Here is an 18,590-nt window from a genome sequence, read left to right on the forward strand (position 1 = left end):
AACGTTTAGATGTGAAGTAGAGCAGCTTCAGAAGGAGAGTCTAAGTGTCCCTTCACTGCACATACTACACAGATTGGTGATACCATCAGTGTTCTAGGAAATAAGAGACAAAACTGAACCCAGTTCTTCTGCTCATGAGATAAATAACAGCTGTAATACTAGGTAGAAAGAATGTCTGTTCCAGGACCTAATGGGTAAGACTCTAAAAGTAATTTCTGAAATTCAGCCCTACAAATGAGACTTGATGAAGAAAACCTCGTTTGGAAGCCCTGAAAGGACTCAGGGATCCATTAGTCACTCCTACAAGTACAATTTCACAAGCTTGCAGCACATGGGCCTTATGCAACTTGTAGTAATTTTGGGCTGTTACTTGTGTCACCGAAAGATTAAGTATTATTGGACCAGGAAGTGCACACTACTAACCTGTCTTCTTTCTTTCTGTGATTTCTGTGCCAGCTTGGGCTGCATATGAAGCCACCTCAAGTCTGTTTGCTTTAGTGAGTCATAATGAACAGCTAGCGTTATACTGAATTACAAGAGAGCTTTTAAAACGTAAAATTTACACAGAAAATTTGCACAATAATACCTATGAATATTTACGCTATAATCCTCCAATAAGAACCACCTCGCCATCTGCCTCGCTCTCCCCCTTTCCCCTGCTTTGCTACGGAGCCTAGATTTGCAAATATCTATTAAGCAGCCAGGCTAAAAGCACCACATGCAACACGATACTGTTGCAAAAGTTCTCAATTTAACTGAAGTGGGGGTAATTCCCCATTGTTTTTCTTGGCTTTCCTGAACAAAAAAGCTTTCTTTTACTGGAGGAAGACTGCTGACTAAATGAGGGGATTCAAAATGTTCATTAAGTTCTTCTCAAGTGCAGAGCCTGAAAGGATGACATCGACTATTCACTGGCATCAGAAAAATATATAAAAAGGGGACATGGGTGACATTCTATATAAAAACCTTTTTAAAGTGAACTCTGCTGTTCAGCATTATTTACCTCATTAAAGCCCCTCAGATAAGCCTCGGGTCTGCTCGTGTAACTTTTTATTGTGTTCACAGCTCAGCGATCTACAGAAGATAAATGCACCTGTACAACATAGTTTTTTAAGACTGACAGATGAAGTAAAGAGTGATTTCATGGGGCTATCCCCTGTCAGAGGGCAGGGAATCACTGCAACATACAGGCTCAAATCTGTGGCTTGCAGATGGGAGTTCAAGCCTGGCATGATGGGTCAACTCAGGCCCATCCCTTCCCTCTCCTGCAGCAGCAGCTTAAGGGGCATCATGCCCAATTTCTCTCTGCTGCTCCGTTCCTTACCAGCCTCCACTAAGTCCCACATCAGTAGGCTTGGCTTTTCCTCCTCACACACTAAATCCTATGGGGTCATATCTCCTCTCTCTCTTTCAACCCCCCTGCTGCCACCATTGGTTCCAAAAGACTTCAAAGCTTCTCATTCAGCCTTTTCTTGAATCTTTCTGCCTCTGGAGGATAAAACCCAAAAGGGCAAACAGCTACACAGAACAAGTGAGACAATGAAGAGTGCAGGTAGGTCAGCAGCAAGGAGAATGCATGCAGAAGGCTAAGGTAGAGAATCCAGGAAAAGAGACTACATGAATGTAGTTAGTTAGAAAAAATCAGCTCAGCTCAGTGTTTGTAAGTACATAACTGAAGTCACATAAGTCCCCCACCAGTGAGTATTCTCCTTATGGCAAAAAATTCATACACCTCACAGAATGAACCTGACACCTTTACTTGAGGTTTCATAGTCATAATACATGGCATTAGCAGTTGTGCTTCTTTGTTTTGCATCTTTAAATAAAGGCAAAGTCTTTAGAAAGAATTAAAAAAAAAGAAAGATTGGGATTCTTAGCACTTAACACTCCAGTTCTATGCAGAGCTGACTGGATAAGAACTGATCTAAATATACATGCCTGTTCTTCATTAGACGCACTTCTCTCTTCCGTGCGGCCTCTTCTGCTGGCTGGGTCGGAAGTGCTGGCGAGGATGCCATGACTACACCTGGTGCAATGGTGCTGGTAGGGGCGGTGCGAATCTGGTAAGTCTGCACATCTCCTGAGGCAGCTGAAAGGCATCAGGGAACATGATGTCAGTGTGGTGAATGTGCTGTTAAACACTGTGCCAAGAGCACCTAGTCTCCTATCTAACCATGTACTCTGGGCTACATACAGGAGGAATGACCCTCATCTGGGTCATCGTTGCTATCTCTGTCTTAGGTTTTGGGCATTCCTGCTGAGGAAGTCTTCATCTGTGCTTGGTAACTTCTTTATGTACTGCTGTGCTTCTTTTTCTCCTAGTATATTTCTTTTTACTTCTCTAGTTTCTGGGCAGTTTTAGCAGTTTTAAGATGAAGGATGGGACAAACAATATTTCTAGCTATGCTCCAAACACCTATGGTGCTTACACACGCTGCATGTGTAAGTACTTGGCACAGAAAAAAGGGTGTAGAAATGCAGCATTTACCCCAACAAGAAAGAGAATGTGCAAACTAGGCACTGAACTACTACTCTAAAATTAACAAGGTATTGGGTTTCTTTTGTTTATTTATCTAGGAGTGTGCTACATTTGCCTGAGCTTGTAAGAAAATAGAGCATCACCTAAAGAAATCACATGTTCTTAGGAACAAAAACACCAGATTATCAATGCAACTACAGTATTTTTCTCAGCTATGTATTTTCAATGATGCCTGGAGACCTCTTCGCTAGACAACTTCAAGATCAACTGCTTTACAATTATAAAAGCAGGAGTGCACATTTCTGTTATTTTTATAGACAGTTTTTTTATACCTCCCCAATTTTTAATAAACCAAACCATGTGTTTTAATACAACAAAAATCCCCAATTTATTCTAAGTTGAAGTAGCCCCGCTTGCTGTATGTGGAAGGCCAGACCAAATGATCTTTTAAAGCGCTTTCCTAAATTACTCTATGATTCTAAGTACTTTGTGACTAGTCACAAAAGCCACAATAGGAAGAAATGATGACTTGCAATTGAAAAAGGGAAAAGAATACTTCTAAGTTAAAGTGTCCTTCTAGGAAGAATCAACCAACCTTCTTTACTCACTTCAATGCTTTGCTTTAAATTTACTATTGCTGCAGATGACTGTCTGAGAGAACTAAGAATTTTAAAGCGATATCAGTTTTTGCAGAGATGTTAAAATAAAATTGTGTGCACAAAATACAGGAAATACAGCATGGAAAACCAAAAATAAGCATGTATTTTTAAGAAGTAAACCCAAAATATCCACAAATTTTATAAGCTGAAGGGAAAGGCTCTAAGAAAATGTGACAAATAGTTCTGTCCAGAATTTCCTTTAATAATTTTAGAGACTTAATCTGTGCCAAAGCTGTTAATTTTGTTTCGACATTTTAAGGAGCTAGGTTGGCAACTTGTGTCTGCATGGAAAACATGTTATACGGAATGACTGGCTGTGAAGTTTCTCACCTTGTACAACAACTTGGTTACTGGGTACAAGTATCTGTTGTCCATCTGTGGTCTGTGCATATTGTAAAATTGTGGTGCCAGGTTGGGTTGCAGCTGCATTGGTCATAGTCAACGTCTGGAGACCTTGTACTCCATCTGTGCCATTGTTAGACAACTGTATTGCTCCTCCTTGGGTAATAGCAACTGAAGAAAAACAATCAACACAGCATTTAAGACACTAATTTACTTATTAACTCACAGTACTAAACTTAGATATGGCACAATAATGATCTGAGTTAAATCCCTTGAACTCTTATACACCCTCAAATGAGACCCATTGCTTTAATGTACATTAAAGAAATAATGCTTTGAAAGTAAGTTGGGGGTTATTCATGAGACCTATATGGGGGTGGGGGGGGGGAACCCCACAGCCTAAACCACAGATTAGTTTCTCTGATAAAATAGCATCACATTGAGGAGTTACAATCCTCCCCCAGGAAATACTTTTTAATTTCTTAGTTAAGATTTTCTTCTTGGTTCGTTTAGGTCTTTTCCCCAGTCCTTTCTTCTTATCTGTAATTCCTCTCCTTTTCCATGCTTTATGCCTTTCGTTTTCCTCTGCTGCTATTGCTGTTCATCTTGTGTTTCACTTTCTTCTTGCTTTTGTTTTTTTTCCTTCTGAGTGTAATCCCCCTCTCTACAATGTGCTCAGAGCCTTCCTAGCAGTGTTTTCATTGATAAAGGTCCATTTTCACACATTTTTTTCCTTCAAGCAATCTTGAGTGGGTTTCTTTCCTTTCTTTCCCTCAGCCTGGTCATGCAGGTGTGCTGAAACATCACACCTCATTTGTGATCGCACAGAATTTCACTGTGTTCCTATACACAGACACACCAAAATCTCTAGCATCTGCACAAGCAGGTATTTTACAGTTACACTAGGAAAACACAATTAACCACATCAGTTTCAGTAGGCAAAGTGGCTAAGGAATAAACACAGATACAAAATTCTAAAGAGATTTTAAGAGGAAGATACAAACAAGCAAGTTCTTTCTCCCCTTTGTATATTTAATACTCTGTGTTTCTGTGAGACAGCACGTGAATTTTAGTTTTACTGCTGTATTCTCAAGCCTTTAAGTTAAAGCACTCTACCTGTGAAATACAGTGAATACACACAGAATCATATATTACATATTTAATTAAGGTTGCTGAAGTTCTTAGTTTTCCAGGACTTTCTAAAAATGTAACTGCAGACTGCAGTGCTTTTCCTATTAATGAGGTTACAATTTTGTGAACCAGTATTCATCATCTGCCAGGAAAAAAAGAAACTTCAGAATTACCTCATCTGGTTCCTGAAGTGAAGCTCATAAAAGCATTACAGTTAGTTCGTATTTTGCCTCAGGATGCATTAGCTGCACTAACTGGCAAGCAGTCCCAGAATGCTAACTGATCATTTCAAATACTTAAAATAGGAATGTGTTTAAAGGGCACGGTTATCAAACAGTCAAATTAAAATAACCTTATTTTCACCTCCTGCTTTGCCCTAGTCCAAACACTTATAGAAATAATAGTTCTTCATCTTCTCATCCCCACTTACTAGCACCACTGAGAAATTCAGACTACATACTGTACTGCCCACTGCTGGTTTGGTAAATGGGAGTTGGCACCGTAACAGTGGCGATGGCAGGTGCTGCTGTTTCCTCTTCAGACTTCTCTTCTTCGATCCTTGGCACTCCTGGGGCGTCTGAGGACAAGTCATTCAAAATTTTTCTGGCAAAGACAGTGTGTTGTAGAGATTTTAATAAAAATATGAGGAAAAAAATAGCCTATTTGATACATAATGCTGTGGGGAACTGAAAAGTGCAGTACGCCAGCAAGGAAAGTACGGGTGTAGAATGGAAAACCTGCACCATCTTCAAACTCTTACGGAGAGGACCATTCCAAGTGCCATTCATAGATGGGCAAGTGAGCCAGCATAGAACAGCTGTGTTTTAGTACACAAGACAAAGATGCCTCTCAAGGAGGTTCTTCTCAACCCAAGCATCAGCTGTCACAACCTTCCCTTTTTCTTAAAAGCATGTTTCTCTCTCATGCATTTTTACTTGTTTCTTGCTTTTAGCCACAGAAGGATTTGAGGAAAGCAAAAGTATGTAAAACCCCTCACTTACATTAGGGGAACTGCTCCATTTCAGAGACTGTAAACACCTCAGTCAGAGAGCTGAGTACAAAGGAAGTCAGCAGAAATGCTTGCAAAGAGGAACCCATTTATAGTGTAATGCCTGCCTGGGAGGCAATACTGAGTGTGTTTGAGTCAAGTCACAGTTATGTTTACAGGTGCCCTGCCTGAGAAAGCTGTCACAATAGCATGGCTAAAGAAAAGAACACGTGGTTTAATTACTTTCACAGGGTAATTATCCAAACTAAAAACTGCTTAAAACATCACTGCTACAGGTCCCACTGAACACGACTGTAGGACTGACCATAGCGGTTGCTGCAATTTGCATCATTTAGACCAAACAGTGTCCCTTAGAGAACTGTCAAGCCCTTTTCACTGCTGGCATATTCTATTATGTCACTGCAAAATGGTACTCAGGTAAAGAGCAACATCTTCTGTAATTCTCCTCATATGTCTTCCTGTGGACTGTCACTAGAACTCAAAGTGTGATGAAGCGAACACAGCTGTAGACCCCAAGCTCCAAAGCAACACTCATTTCCTTAATAAGGCTCTACGGCTTTGGGAGCCAGAACATCTGTACGGAGCTACTGGGAAGAGCAGTGATTCTGCTAAACAACTTGACAAAACACAGCTTTGCTGATGCTGTTTTGATGGTGTGCATGCAAGAACCCCAGCACTGCACAAGCACTCCATTGTGCCGAGCACCATTTGGACAAATGAAAAACTCCCATCCAGAGAGTTTGCAACTATGTGTTAGACCAGAAAGAAACAGTGGACAAGACAGATGAAGAGCCTTCTATTCTGTAAATCCATCTTGCCTCTGGGGCCAGTTACAGCATCTTGCAGAATGCAAACCAGGATCTTGCCAGCATAGGACCAGTCTGGCTCAGCCTTTCTGATGTGACTCCTACATTGGCCTAGTCTGAGCTGCATATGTACGTTTGACAGTTTCAAAGTTCTGCTGAGTCACCAGGACGTGGTTTGAGGACAGAGGGTGTGGTGTGGCGTCAGTGTGTGCAAAGGAGCCCATCTCAATGAGAAGAGAGCATGAACCAGTGCCCTCTTCTCAGCTTTGCTCTGTGTTTGCTTAGCTCTGCTGTCTCATGATACACAGCCATTCCCCCATATATAGTAACAGCCAGTGTCTCACTGCAGAAGCAGGATGCAAGGAAGTCTGTGGAAGCCTTTAAGTTAGCAACACTGCTCCTCACAAATCTATTAAGGCTAGGGGTCTTCAGCAATGACCTTCATTATCTGCACCACAACAGCCTTGAAGGCTGGTGGAAGAAAATACTCCGTAAGTGCTAATAAATGTTTGAGATACGCTCAGGCCTCCAGTCTGGCTTATATTTCTAAGGTTATGTGCATGAAGAAAAAAGGAGCATGTGAATTTTCTGAAGCAGCAGGAATGAACAAGTCACTTAAAACCAGAACTTCAGAGCTGTTCCTTAAAGCTATTTAGCATGTTTTAAGAATGAAAAATGAGATTTAGTGTAGCCAGAAAAAGTTGTACAAGGGCTTAATTAATAAAGTAACATGACTAACACCATGTGAAGGAGCACATCAATTGTTCTTTCCACAGAAGTATTTGTCATGACAACTGAAGATACCAGATGCCTACCACTACATTCAGCTCATACCCTGGCCTCTTAAACTTTAAACACAACCAATTTTGCTCAAGCCAAATTTTTCTCGGAGCCTCAGAACACCACATGTTCATTGAAAGCCTCCTGGGAGAAAGGAATTAAGTTTGACTGCTGCTAGCATTTCAACACTGATGAAAAACAACAGAGTTGACTTTTTGCAGACTACAGATTATACAGAAGCCACCTGCTTGCAAAGCTTCAGTGTATTTTATGTATTAACTATCCATTAAAGCTACCTCCGGGGGACCCAGCACAACAACACCTCAGCATTTCACAAATGTAGCAATTAGCTTATTCTCAGCTCATTTCTGTCTTAACTGAGTGTAACAGCTGAGGTTTCTTCCTCCTCCTCCTGTTATCTCTTTACATCCTGTTCATGGAAAACACATTGAGGAAGAGAGGCACCATTAACAACAAACTTAGAAATAACTATACAATCACACTGTTGGTCTCCTCACAAGAACACATCCATCAAGCAAAATGTTTCTGCTTTTAACCTCATACCTGTAGGAGGGTCGTCTGGAAAGGATTTCTCTTCGTTTCTGTGAGTCCGTGACACTGTCTACTGATTCCTGTGAATCTTCACTTTCTGCTATGGTGGAGATCTGTAAATAAGAACAGCAAATAAACTTAACAGGACACTTCCCGTATCTTTATTTTAAGGAAATGTTGACATCCTGTGAAAAACACTACAAGCATTCTGTAGTGTTCCTACCTAGTCAATGAACAGAAAGGACAGGCTGTTCAGTAACAGATCCAGTGACTGATGACCTGACAATTATCTACCCACGAAAATGTTCTTTATAATTTAAATACTCTAATAAGAAAATATAAACAGTAATTCCATGCGCTTTTTGTCTTCCGTGATTCCTTGTTTCCGTCCATTTTAAGGAAACTAAGAAAGATTTTTTAGTAAAATTTAGGGAGAGAATAACTACAACCAAGTTAAGAGAGCAGAAACATTTGGAAACAAAAGAGCAAAATACAACTGAAATTGAGAAACAACAATTTATAAATCACTGGGTAGATAATGTCTTAGAGGCTGACATCGGGGGAAAATTGTCAGGAAAATGTCAAACACAAAGAAGCTAAAAATCCAGTGCTGCAATTCTGAACATCTGTGCTAAAAAAAGACAAAGGTTTATGAAGGAAAGCTAAAACGTTTGTATCAATCACCTTTCAATAACTTTAAATTCAAAGTGCACCAAGAATGTAAAAGCATCTTTGATACATAAAAATAGAGACTGTTTTCCAGAAGACTACACTCATGTGACAAATGTACAAAAGCTAATGATAGTGAGTTGATAGAGAAATGCCTGTGTGAGAAACCCACCTCACAGTCTGTCATTTTATGCACTGTAGAGAATATTCCCAAAGGATCAAAAAGGTTGCTGGTGCCCACATCTCAGTTATCAGATAAAGGGCCTGAACAGGTCCAAGGCTGACAGTAAACCACCAGGCTTTAAATACCCAAACATGCTGGCTTTACACCGAGCCAGGTGAATTCCAAGCATGGTTTCATTGTCAGTCTCTTTATCTTCCACCTCTGGGCTAGTAACTTATCTGAACACTGCTTACCACCAATACATTAAAACTCTAAACTTTTGACTCCAATGGCTGAGGGGGGTAGAGCCTGCCAGAAACTCAGCACTAAAGCTGACAAGGGGTAAACACAGATTATGATCAGAATGACCTGATTTTAAAATGAAACAGTTTTTGTGCTCACTGTACTAATAGCAAAGGAATGATGTACAAATCCTTGCCCTGTGTAGAAGCTGCATGACAAGCAACTTCTCTTTCTGCATTCAGTAACACTGTGTTTAAAGTACTGAATAAATAAACAAATAAATAAATTACAGGGTTTACAGATCTCAGGCTACTTGTCTCTTACGTGTTCAAGCTACCTCATCATATTGTATTATCTGGCTTGCTTTATAGAAGAGAAGCTAAAGCTTTACAAGGCAAAGTTCAACAGTGAATTTTAAACCCATTTTTATGAGAGGACTGATAGGTTTATTTTAAGGACCACTAACAGACAGACACCTGTTTTGTAAACCAATGTAAGTATTTTTGAGGTAGCCAAGACTCTCGTTCCAGGATATCAGCCTCAGTAATGATTAAAGATTATTAAAAAACCCCACAACAGGGGTTCACTTCAGAATAGTATGAACTCTTACTCAACAAAAATGTATGAAAATACAATGGAGACAAAAAGTAGAATAATACTGTAAGAAAAAACATGAAGCTCTTAAACTCACTTAAACTCACCAAGTTCTACAGAGAAATTAAACTCGCAATGTTTGAAAGTGAAAAGTGGTTAAACCAGAACAGAAAACGAGTCACAGAGCAACACATACTGTACAGATTTTGCCTTTGATATGCTTTTAAAGTTTATATAAGCAAAACCACTATCTAGAACAAAACACATTAGAAATCTGTGAACTGGCAGGAGTACTTGAAAGGCCCAATTCACATATCAGGAATTTCTTCCATCAGTACCTGAACTGTCTGGACCTGTGGAGACTGAATAACTGATGGCTGAGCCGCCTGAATTACTCCATGCACTTGAACTGTCTGCCCATTGGGCAGCTGAACTAAGGTCACCGTGGGTGCAGAAGACGTTGCATGGGCCGCTGGCATAGATACCTGTAAAGAAGAGACAGTGAGCATAGATTAGGTTATTACAAAACCTTCATATTTTACTACCAAGAACACACTGTGGTCAAAGAATTATGTGTCTTCTAGACCCCGGTTACATGACCCAAATGTTTCAGCATAATACAAACTCCCCTGAACTGTCTAAACCCAACATCTGACCTACTTTACGAATTAATCTAATGCAGAATTTCTGCAGACTCAAAACACCACTTGTAAAACCACTGATAAAATGAGAAAAACACAGCTGCCCCTATTCAGAGGTAACCTAATAAAAACACATTATTACCTTACTTCAGTCAGATACTGCTAGGACTTGGGTGTACTCCTACAGACACTGCTGAGTCAAAGGCAGAAGCATATGGGAGTGGAGCTATTTTTGTTCTCAGTCAAGAAAATGCAAAGTGCTTGCCAGCTGTATGAAGTTAAAATTTTTAGGGAGTCGCATCTTCTGGACTTCCCAAAGACTAACCCATACTGAGTAGCTGGCAAAGCCCATTTAAATGAAGAAAACTGATCATGTGGTCATGGATTTGCAGTGGGAAACAAATGGTTTGCAGGCTGTTGCTGTAATTCAGTGTAACAGGTCAACAGATTCTAGTCTTAATTTCTGTGAGGAAAAAATTGCTGACATTTTAAACACTCAGCTCCTAAGCACAACTTTGTCTCTCCAGCACAGACCTGTAGGCACAGCAGCTATGCCAACAGGGATACACTAATGACTTCAGCAGCATACATTAGCACTGTGTGCACAGCCACCCATGTCCTGTGCAGGGGCTCAGGCTCTGATGGCAGTGATACCCACACAAAGCTGTTCACATCATGTAGGGAAGTCTGACTCTGGCAGGTCACAGGAACTATTACGGGCAGCTGAAGGGTCATGCACCAAGGCTGCTACGTGGCTGGGCAGATGCTCTGGTGCACATCCAGTACTCAGCAACTGTCTAGTGACATGATACATGTGTTCATGGCTGGGGGGGCTCCTGAAAGGCAGGAGTGTGCCAGTGCTGCTGTACCAGTGTACATTGCCCTCAGTTTGCATCTGACTCACACCATCACAGCCCTCAGGGAAGGACTATGATGTGTGAGCTGCTCTGGCAGACCTCAGCCAGGCTACGGGTCACTGACTGGCCAGCCATCTACTAGACACCCAGGTTTGGAAAATGTAACAATCCTCCACTGTTCAACATCATTTTCAAGGAATTCGACCCATGTAGCTACAATGTGAGAAGGGGCTGCACTGCTGTCCTACCTAATCTCAAACAGCTGCTATGTACCGGATGCAGAAGTAAATCCTCTGCTGTCCCCATGAACATGTGGTTCTCAAAAAGGTGCAGTAGCTCATCTCTGCATTTTCATAAACATCCACCACCTACAAGGAAATCTTGCTTAACAACAAAATTAAAGGGAATGACATGTAGACCTCTCTCCTCCACAGCTGTCTCTCCCTAATCCATAAACTTGTGTTTGCTTCTACCTTCCTTTTTTGGGAAAACAGCTGCAGCATTACATGGTGGTACTTAACTCCATCTGAGAGGAACCAGGGCTGAGATTAACATGAGCATACTTTCCTCTAGCAAATTATATTGCTTTACCAAGCAACCTTTTTTAATAGTGCACGTCTGACATTGCCAACAGTCCTTGGCAATCACAGCAAAGCTGATCAACCGGAGGCCACTCTGTGACTGGATTAAGCCAACAGCAGAGTGTAACTTCTGCAGATGTCTCTGACTCATACCTTGTGGAACTGGAACGAGTTTCCTTTTGACTCTAAAAACTACCCTGAACTCACTAAAATGCAGCAATTAAACTAAGCTTACAAGAGGGGTGACTTTATGAGATATAATGAAAGAAATAAATTGGCATAATTAGTTATTTAGATTTGCTTAAACCTCTGTTGGTATTTAAAATACCATAATAACCTAACATGATGTGAACAAGACAAGGATTCACGTTTAGACTGTTGTATCACCTCCACAAGGAATATAAAGCCTGGGGAATAGCTAAGGTGCAAATAATACAGTGAATGACAACAGAATAAATTAGGAAAAATATAACATATTTCTTTGTGGTTCATATGGATTTTAACCATAGCTGTGTAGCTTTTCCCTACTTGTAAAGAAATCTCATTCAAGTACTGGGGCAATTTTGACTGAGTGAAATGTACTCAACCCACCACATAGTTGCAAGTTCAGCTACCTGGAGATCAGTGTGTTAGCACATGAATTTAAAGCATTCTTGCTTTTCTGGACTAAATGGTAATGCATATCAAGTGAGAAGCAGCTTACTGGTTTTGCAAGAGAAATAAACTACTTCCACTCAGTTCACACTGAAGTGTTAGTCACACCACCTACATCCTGTGCCTAAGTTAGACAGTGAGAAAACTGCCCAGAGAGGCAAGCTGGTGCAGGGCAGCTGGTGGTGGCCTGTAAATTCACACTACAGCTTCACACAACAAAATCACCCTGTGCATTTTAACAGCTCCAAACCCTATACTATCACTTGAATGGAAGTGTACTAGATCTGGCTTACCAAAAGGTGTGAGGACTTTAAAAATACATTAATCATTTATGAAATACGTGATTTAACACCTGTGCCACTTAGAAGACACTCAATTCCCCAAACTATGAGGTTTAAAAAACCTGTTTGCTCCTTTCCAGACTGCAAACAGGTTTAAAATTAAATGGTTACAGGAGGGAGCTGAACATATTCTGTACTCATTTACACAATGAGCTTGCTTCTGGCAACCATCAATGTATCCAAGAATGAAAGCAGGTTCCAAAATTAGAGATGTAGCTAGGTTCACATTTCTTGTCTCTCTGAAATAATTTGGGGATAATAAATGATCTGCTGCTGTCTCTCTAAACAATTCTGTGAAATTCTGTCTCTCCAGCAATTCTGTGACATTCTGGAGACAGCAGGATAACACAAGCTGTTGAATTGTTCCATTTGATTATGATGCTTATAATATTAATCCCATCTGCATATTCCCTGCATTATTTATCTGCATTTTCAGGTTTTTCCCTCAGAATTAAACTGATTGCTATAGACAGGTTTCTAAAAAAGAAAACATAACAGCAAAACAATCCAGTCAATATAAAAAAGAGTAAATTACTTGTTTTGAGGAAAATACCTTTCAGTGGTACGGCAAAGAATGCTACATCATTGTATTAACATTACTAAGTTTACACACATACAGTTCTTCAGAGCTAACACAGCCTAGTGTGATAGGAAGTTAAAAATCTCTACTGCTTTAGAAATGTGAAGACAAATAATAAAGGAACTATACATTGCACCTCTTTCATAATCTTATCAATGGAACCTTCTCTCAGGCCCATGAGCAGGCATTATCCCTCTTAAGAAAATAGCCAATAGGTTAAACTATTACACCATATGATTTTATACCTGGGCTAATGTTGCAATCTGTGGTTGTGCCTGTACTGTCATCTGTTGGGTTTCTGCCTCTGTAACGGCTGCATCTCCACTCTGCTGGTTCTCTGCTCCAGATTCCATGGTCATTTAGTTACCTACAATCATAATATTGGTCGTCAGTCTGGGTTGGTATGCAAGTCCATTGTTCCTGGTGGATCTGGCAGCGATCACTGCAGTTGAATTCCCGTTACTACATACTGTTTTCATTTGCTTATTAAAATGTTGCCAAACTATCAGCATTCAGGCAAAATACTTTCATGCCAGGTGCCTGCCTCAGGTTGGTTTTGCTGTGTGCATGTTTCTGAAGAACAGGCCCAGCCTCTTCCAGTGAGAAATAATGTGGTTAGCTCATCTTAAAAAATTGCTTGAGCAAATGCACCATGATGACCTAGCACCTCTGCAATTTGGGATAATGACCACCACTGTCAGGAAGGGCACTTCCCTCGGTGCCAAGAGGACAATATGCCCTGCCACAGCCCCCCTGCTCTCCCACAACTGCAGTCTGCAGATAACCACTACCAATTGCTTCTGTGCTGGGTACTTAGTTTTCAGTCTTTTTCTGTGTGAACTAAATATGCAACATCACCATGCAAATTCTCTCCACAACTAGACTGTCCAGTCCTATGTCACAGCAGCTTAAGTCTTCTCTACTCCATAGTCTGAAAGTCAGTAGACGTAACGATGGAAGCCATTTTTACTTGAACCTTAATACAAATAAGTATTTTTATATTTAAAGGTACATAGCACTTTGTCATGACCTAAGTATTGTATAATATATAACTCCTAACACACTTATATTTCTAAGGAATATGAGCAAGCCTAGATCACAACGCACAACTCTATAAAAAGAGGTTGCATAACTTCCAAAACCATGCATGTAGGCAGAGTGCAATGAATGTTAAATTCTGCACTGATCTGTGAAAATTACTTTTCAGTTCTTATTTAAATAGTGATTATGAAAATATTTAATATATCTAAAAGAACTTCAAAATACAAGGAAATGTTCCCCAGGGTGATATAGCAATATTACTGTATTATACAGAACGCCAAATACCAAGCATTAAGAATGGATATTACCTCCAGAGCCACAATACTAATTCTGTGTACCACCCTGTGCTGCCCAATCTACTCAGGCCTCTGGTTACCCTAAAGCAGCACACCTATCTTCAGAGCTGGAGCAAACCACAGAGTAGAGCATTTCTGCTTGGGAAAGGGCCTGGAGGCAGAAGATCCTCAGATCATAAGAAGGGTGGAAAGAAGGAGATGTGTCCTTCTCCTTGCTCAACTTTACTGGCCACCCATGAAAAAGAAGTGTCAATATGGGTGGTGGTACTGTGACCGTATTAGAAACATTTCATCTTAAACATAGCTGGGGAAACTTTCCATTTCAATGCAAACTATACTTCAGTATTATGGGAAAGAATACTTTTTGGAGTTGAGTTGCCCAAAGCAGTAGAGTCACACTTCAGCCCTAAGCACAATATGAACGAATACTCTTGTCTTAGAATAAATGATAGCCTTCAATAAAGATAAAACAGCATTTCACAGTAGCAGTGATTTTATCTTGCATCAAAAGAAAGCAAGTCAATGTACGTAAATCAAAATCTGTATTTTCAGTATTGAAAGTGACTGTAAATCAGCTTGTGTCTGTCAGAACATGGGAATGTTTAACTACTGAGTATTTAGTTACATCATCTGTTTAGAAGCTCTTAGGAAACGAAAAGAAGGAAAAAAATTAAACCTGGTCTTCCTTAAAAACAAACAATGACAGAAAACACACAAGGTTTTTTAAAAGAAAAACAAACCCAAATTAAATTCTTTTGAGCACCTGGAATTTTTTTATGCCATAATTTTTGTCCCACATAAACCACGTATTAGTCTGCCAAATGCTTACACACAAACAATACTCTACCTATATGTATAATATATTTGTCAACTGGCCATGAAATAAGTTAACTGTAAAGTCATCACATTTTAAGTAGGTCCAGACATTACAATTTCTATTGCCTGTGTCCATGCAGATATAATAAGCCCATTCTTCCCTACAGCACCAAGTCTTCTCCGTGTTGAATTTCATCTTCCAGAAAGCACAAAAGAAAACCCATGCACTATTACTATTTCTAGTATGTCACCAAACAGATCTGAAAGACTGGGGTTTTCTACCCCAGCTTCAACACACGAGTTACATTTAAGTCTTAGTCCTCCACGTTACATGCCAAAGTTTTTTTTGAGTATTCTGCATTTTCAGCAGTGTGAATTACAAACCAGAGTACTGTAGATTTCCCTTTGATTTCTATAATTTTAAAGGAGGCATCTAGTTTTATCCCTTTGTTGTGAGTACCAGCCCGTTTGTCCAATGTAAGCAAACCAGCAACTTTTTCCCAGTTCCTATGCATGTATCATGGTGACTCCAGCCAAAAGACTGCCTCATCGGAACCATTTCAGGAGCAGATCTTTCGCATGAGCAACATCTCCCAGCCAAGAATCTGAAAATAACTTTAAAAAAAGCAATTTCCCTGCTACAAAAAATGTCTTGCAAAACCAGTAATGGTTTTGCTTGCTGACAGAAATCATAACTCCAGTATGGAGTCTATTTCTATACAAGTGGATTAGAAACAGATGAAATGCGCAAGTGCGAAGTCTCTTGAACCAGGTGTTTAGCAATGTTCACAAATGGTAGATGTTGCCAAATTCCTGCTGATAAATGCAATGTTTTCCTAGGAAGAATTTCCAGTCCTCTTACTCACTATTCAGTAAAGGACCTCTAGTTTTACGAGCTTAAGTTTCCACACTTGCATCATCTTTTGCATATGTAATCAGCAAAACCATTAACTACTTGAGGTGCTCCCTCCTCTACAACACCACCATTTCAGAAATCACATTCTTATTGCGATTTGCAAGCTCCTGAAAAGAACCTCCTCATAACGTCCAGTAAGCACCCAGCAATGCAGGAAGCTGCCTGCAAGATTTACATCTTGACACATGCAGTTTAAAGCGAGTTTCCCACACGACTTGTGGTTTTTGGACAAGCTTTTAGTCTTGTGTTATTTTCAGGTTCTAAGTACTTTTGAATTTGGTTCAATTTACATTGCACTTACACATTACAGCATTTGTATTTGAACATCTTCACTGCTACCTTTTACAGTAATTTGTGACAAAAGGAATTGTGGTTTTGAGCATCACAACATATCCCACATTCACTGATTACTACATTGTCTGATGTTTGCTTTAACGTTAAGTACGGTATGATTAAGACTGCAAAGATATAAAAGACCAGACATCCAGAACACAAATACTTATTGAGCTGTGTGTACAGAGAAGACCATAATGGCTGAAATTAAGATAGTCAATTCCTACTAGTTCTTACAATTTACAGTGTAACAGATGAAATTATATTTGATTTGAAACCTTAAGTTCCCCACACATACAAATGAACACAAATCTTTACACCTCACTTCTAATCTCTCGCACATTCCTCATCTACACAAGCTTTACTGACCAGTACCCTGATGTCCTGCTCCTGTGGATGCTCAGGCACAGCCTATCTTTTTGCTCCTCCTGCCCTGTTTGCAGCAGCCCAGCCTGCTCCCAGGCACGGATTTCCCTGGCAGCCACCACACCAGGACTTCTCTGCTGGAGGTGGGGGTCTGAAAGCATCCTGGTGGGGAGCAAGTGTCCAGGGCAGGAAGGCAGATGAGAGCAGAGGAAGGAATCTTCTCATTCCCATCTGCTTCCAAGCTACTTTCCACCTTGTCAGGAGAGGGTTCACACACCACCCCCCCCCTTAGAGAAGGAGTTAGTAATTGCTGTAGTTCTTCTTGAACCAAGTGTTCCAACTGAATATAACTGAAAAAACAGTTAGCTGTTAACAACCAGAGCTGGAAAACCAGAGTCTGCTTGCCTAAAACACCCCAGCTATGAACTCTGAACACAGCTTAAGAAAGTTGATAAGATTACCTAGTTTGAGAAGGTTTAACTCTTGCTTTTATGTAATACACAATTTTATTAGATCAAAAGAGCTAGTATTAAACTTACTAATACTTTCTTAATAACATACTTACTAATGATCTGGAATTCCAGAGGTGAAGAGGCAAAGAGTGAAACATTCAGCTGGCACCCAGTAATTTGTTTTAGCCAAATGAGGACAGGAAGAAAGATGTTCAGAAGATAACTAAAGGTATTAACTGAATTGACACCATGACAGCAACAGATGGATGCTATTAAACACAAACAGTTGCAGAGTGCAGGGAAACAGAATTATACACACTGTCGAAAAATCCAAAGGAATCTATTTTGTTAATGGCAAAAACCTGGAAAGTGGGGGCTGGACACTGCATATAGTTCACTATGGATTTTTGCTTAACATGCAGACAACATCTGTGACAAGAAAAGCTAAAGTGGTAGACAGTAACAGTAATAGGAGACACTGTGATCTTTGAAAATAACATTTGTATAGATTGTGCTCTATACATCAGCTGGATTACAGTGCAGAGGTTGGGAGCCCATCTTGAAAACAGGCTCTGTGGAATTTGGGTGCTTAGAGAAAGTAAGCGTTGGGGCAATGAAAAACTGCTGTATGAAGAGACTGGACAGAACTGTGCTATTTACTCTAGACTAAAGGAGAGAAATGCTTACAACACTAAAAACTGTATTTAAAGTAAGCCAGAAACATTCACTGCCTGATAAGAGCAGCGAAGCTGAACGGTATAAAAATTTAAATTTAACAATACATATGTGAGAAAAAATTATGAAAATTGATACTTTATGTATGGCACAAATAAAGCACTGCTGCTGTAAGCAATTTATCAGAATTCAAACAGGGGCTAGACATGTAGATGGATAACAAGAATATTCAAAAATATCCAGAATTAATACGGTTATTTCATATCAAAAGAAGTTCAGAACTAAGAGGAAGATCACGAGGCAGGATTTAAATCAATCTCTAGTTATTAAAAAATCCAATAAAGTTTTAATGAAAGGGGAAGATTATGTCACATGTATTTCTTTCCGGTTCCAAGTCTTTTGAGGTACCTACTGAGCTTCAGTACCTTAGAGACAGGATGTTGAACTAGGTGTGCTACAGATTCTGGCAACTCCTGTAAAGTCTGTTCGTTGAGCATCAATGTCGTGTATCTGGACTATGGGCATCACCTCCCTTCCCACCTGCTCACAGAGCTCAGACATCATTCAGTCTTTCCACAGCTTTCATATCATCACTCTTCAGTACCCACCCATTG

At 40.0% G+C, this 18,590-nt stretch overlaps 1 protein-coding gene across 1 annotated transcript in view; it reads right to left on the reverse strand.

Annotated features, from left to right (window-relative positions):
• Positions 1 to 18,590, reverse strand: part of CREB1 (cAMP responsive element binding protein 1) — a 39,904-nt gene that overhangs the window by 7,460 nt on the left and 13,854 nt on the right. The window contains exons 2-7 of the mRNA XM_034065272.1: positions 13,327 to 13,448; positions 9,766 to 9,912; positions 7,771 to 7,871; positions 5,072 to 5,214; positions 3,469 to 3,651; positions 1,939 to 2,089 (exon numbers count right to left, since the gene is read on the reverse strand). Coding sequence (XP_033921163.1) covers positions 1,939 to 2,089; positions 3,469 to 3,651; positions 5,072 to 5,214; positions 7,771 to 7,871; positions 9,766 to 9,912; positions 13,327 to 13,440 — 839 coding nt within the window. The 5' untranslated portion in view covers positions 13,441 to 13,448. The remainder of the gene's footprint in view (positions 1 to 1,938; positions 2,090 to 3,468; positions 3,652 to 5,071; positions 5,215 to 7,770; positions 7,872 to 9,765; positions 9,913 to 13,326; positions 13,449 to 18,590) is intronic.

The sequence above is a fragment of the Melopsittacus undulatus genome, chromosome 8 (assembly GCF_012275295.1).
Source record: "Melopsittacus undulatus isolate bMelUnd1 chromosome 8, bMelUnd1.mat.Z, whole genome shotgun sequence".
NCBI lineage: Eukaryota > Metazoa > Chordata > Aves > Psittaciformes > Psittaculidae > Melopsittacus > Melopsittacus undulatus.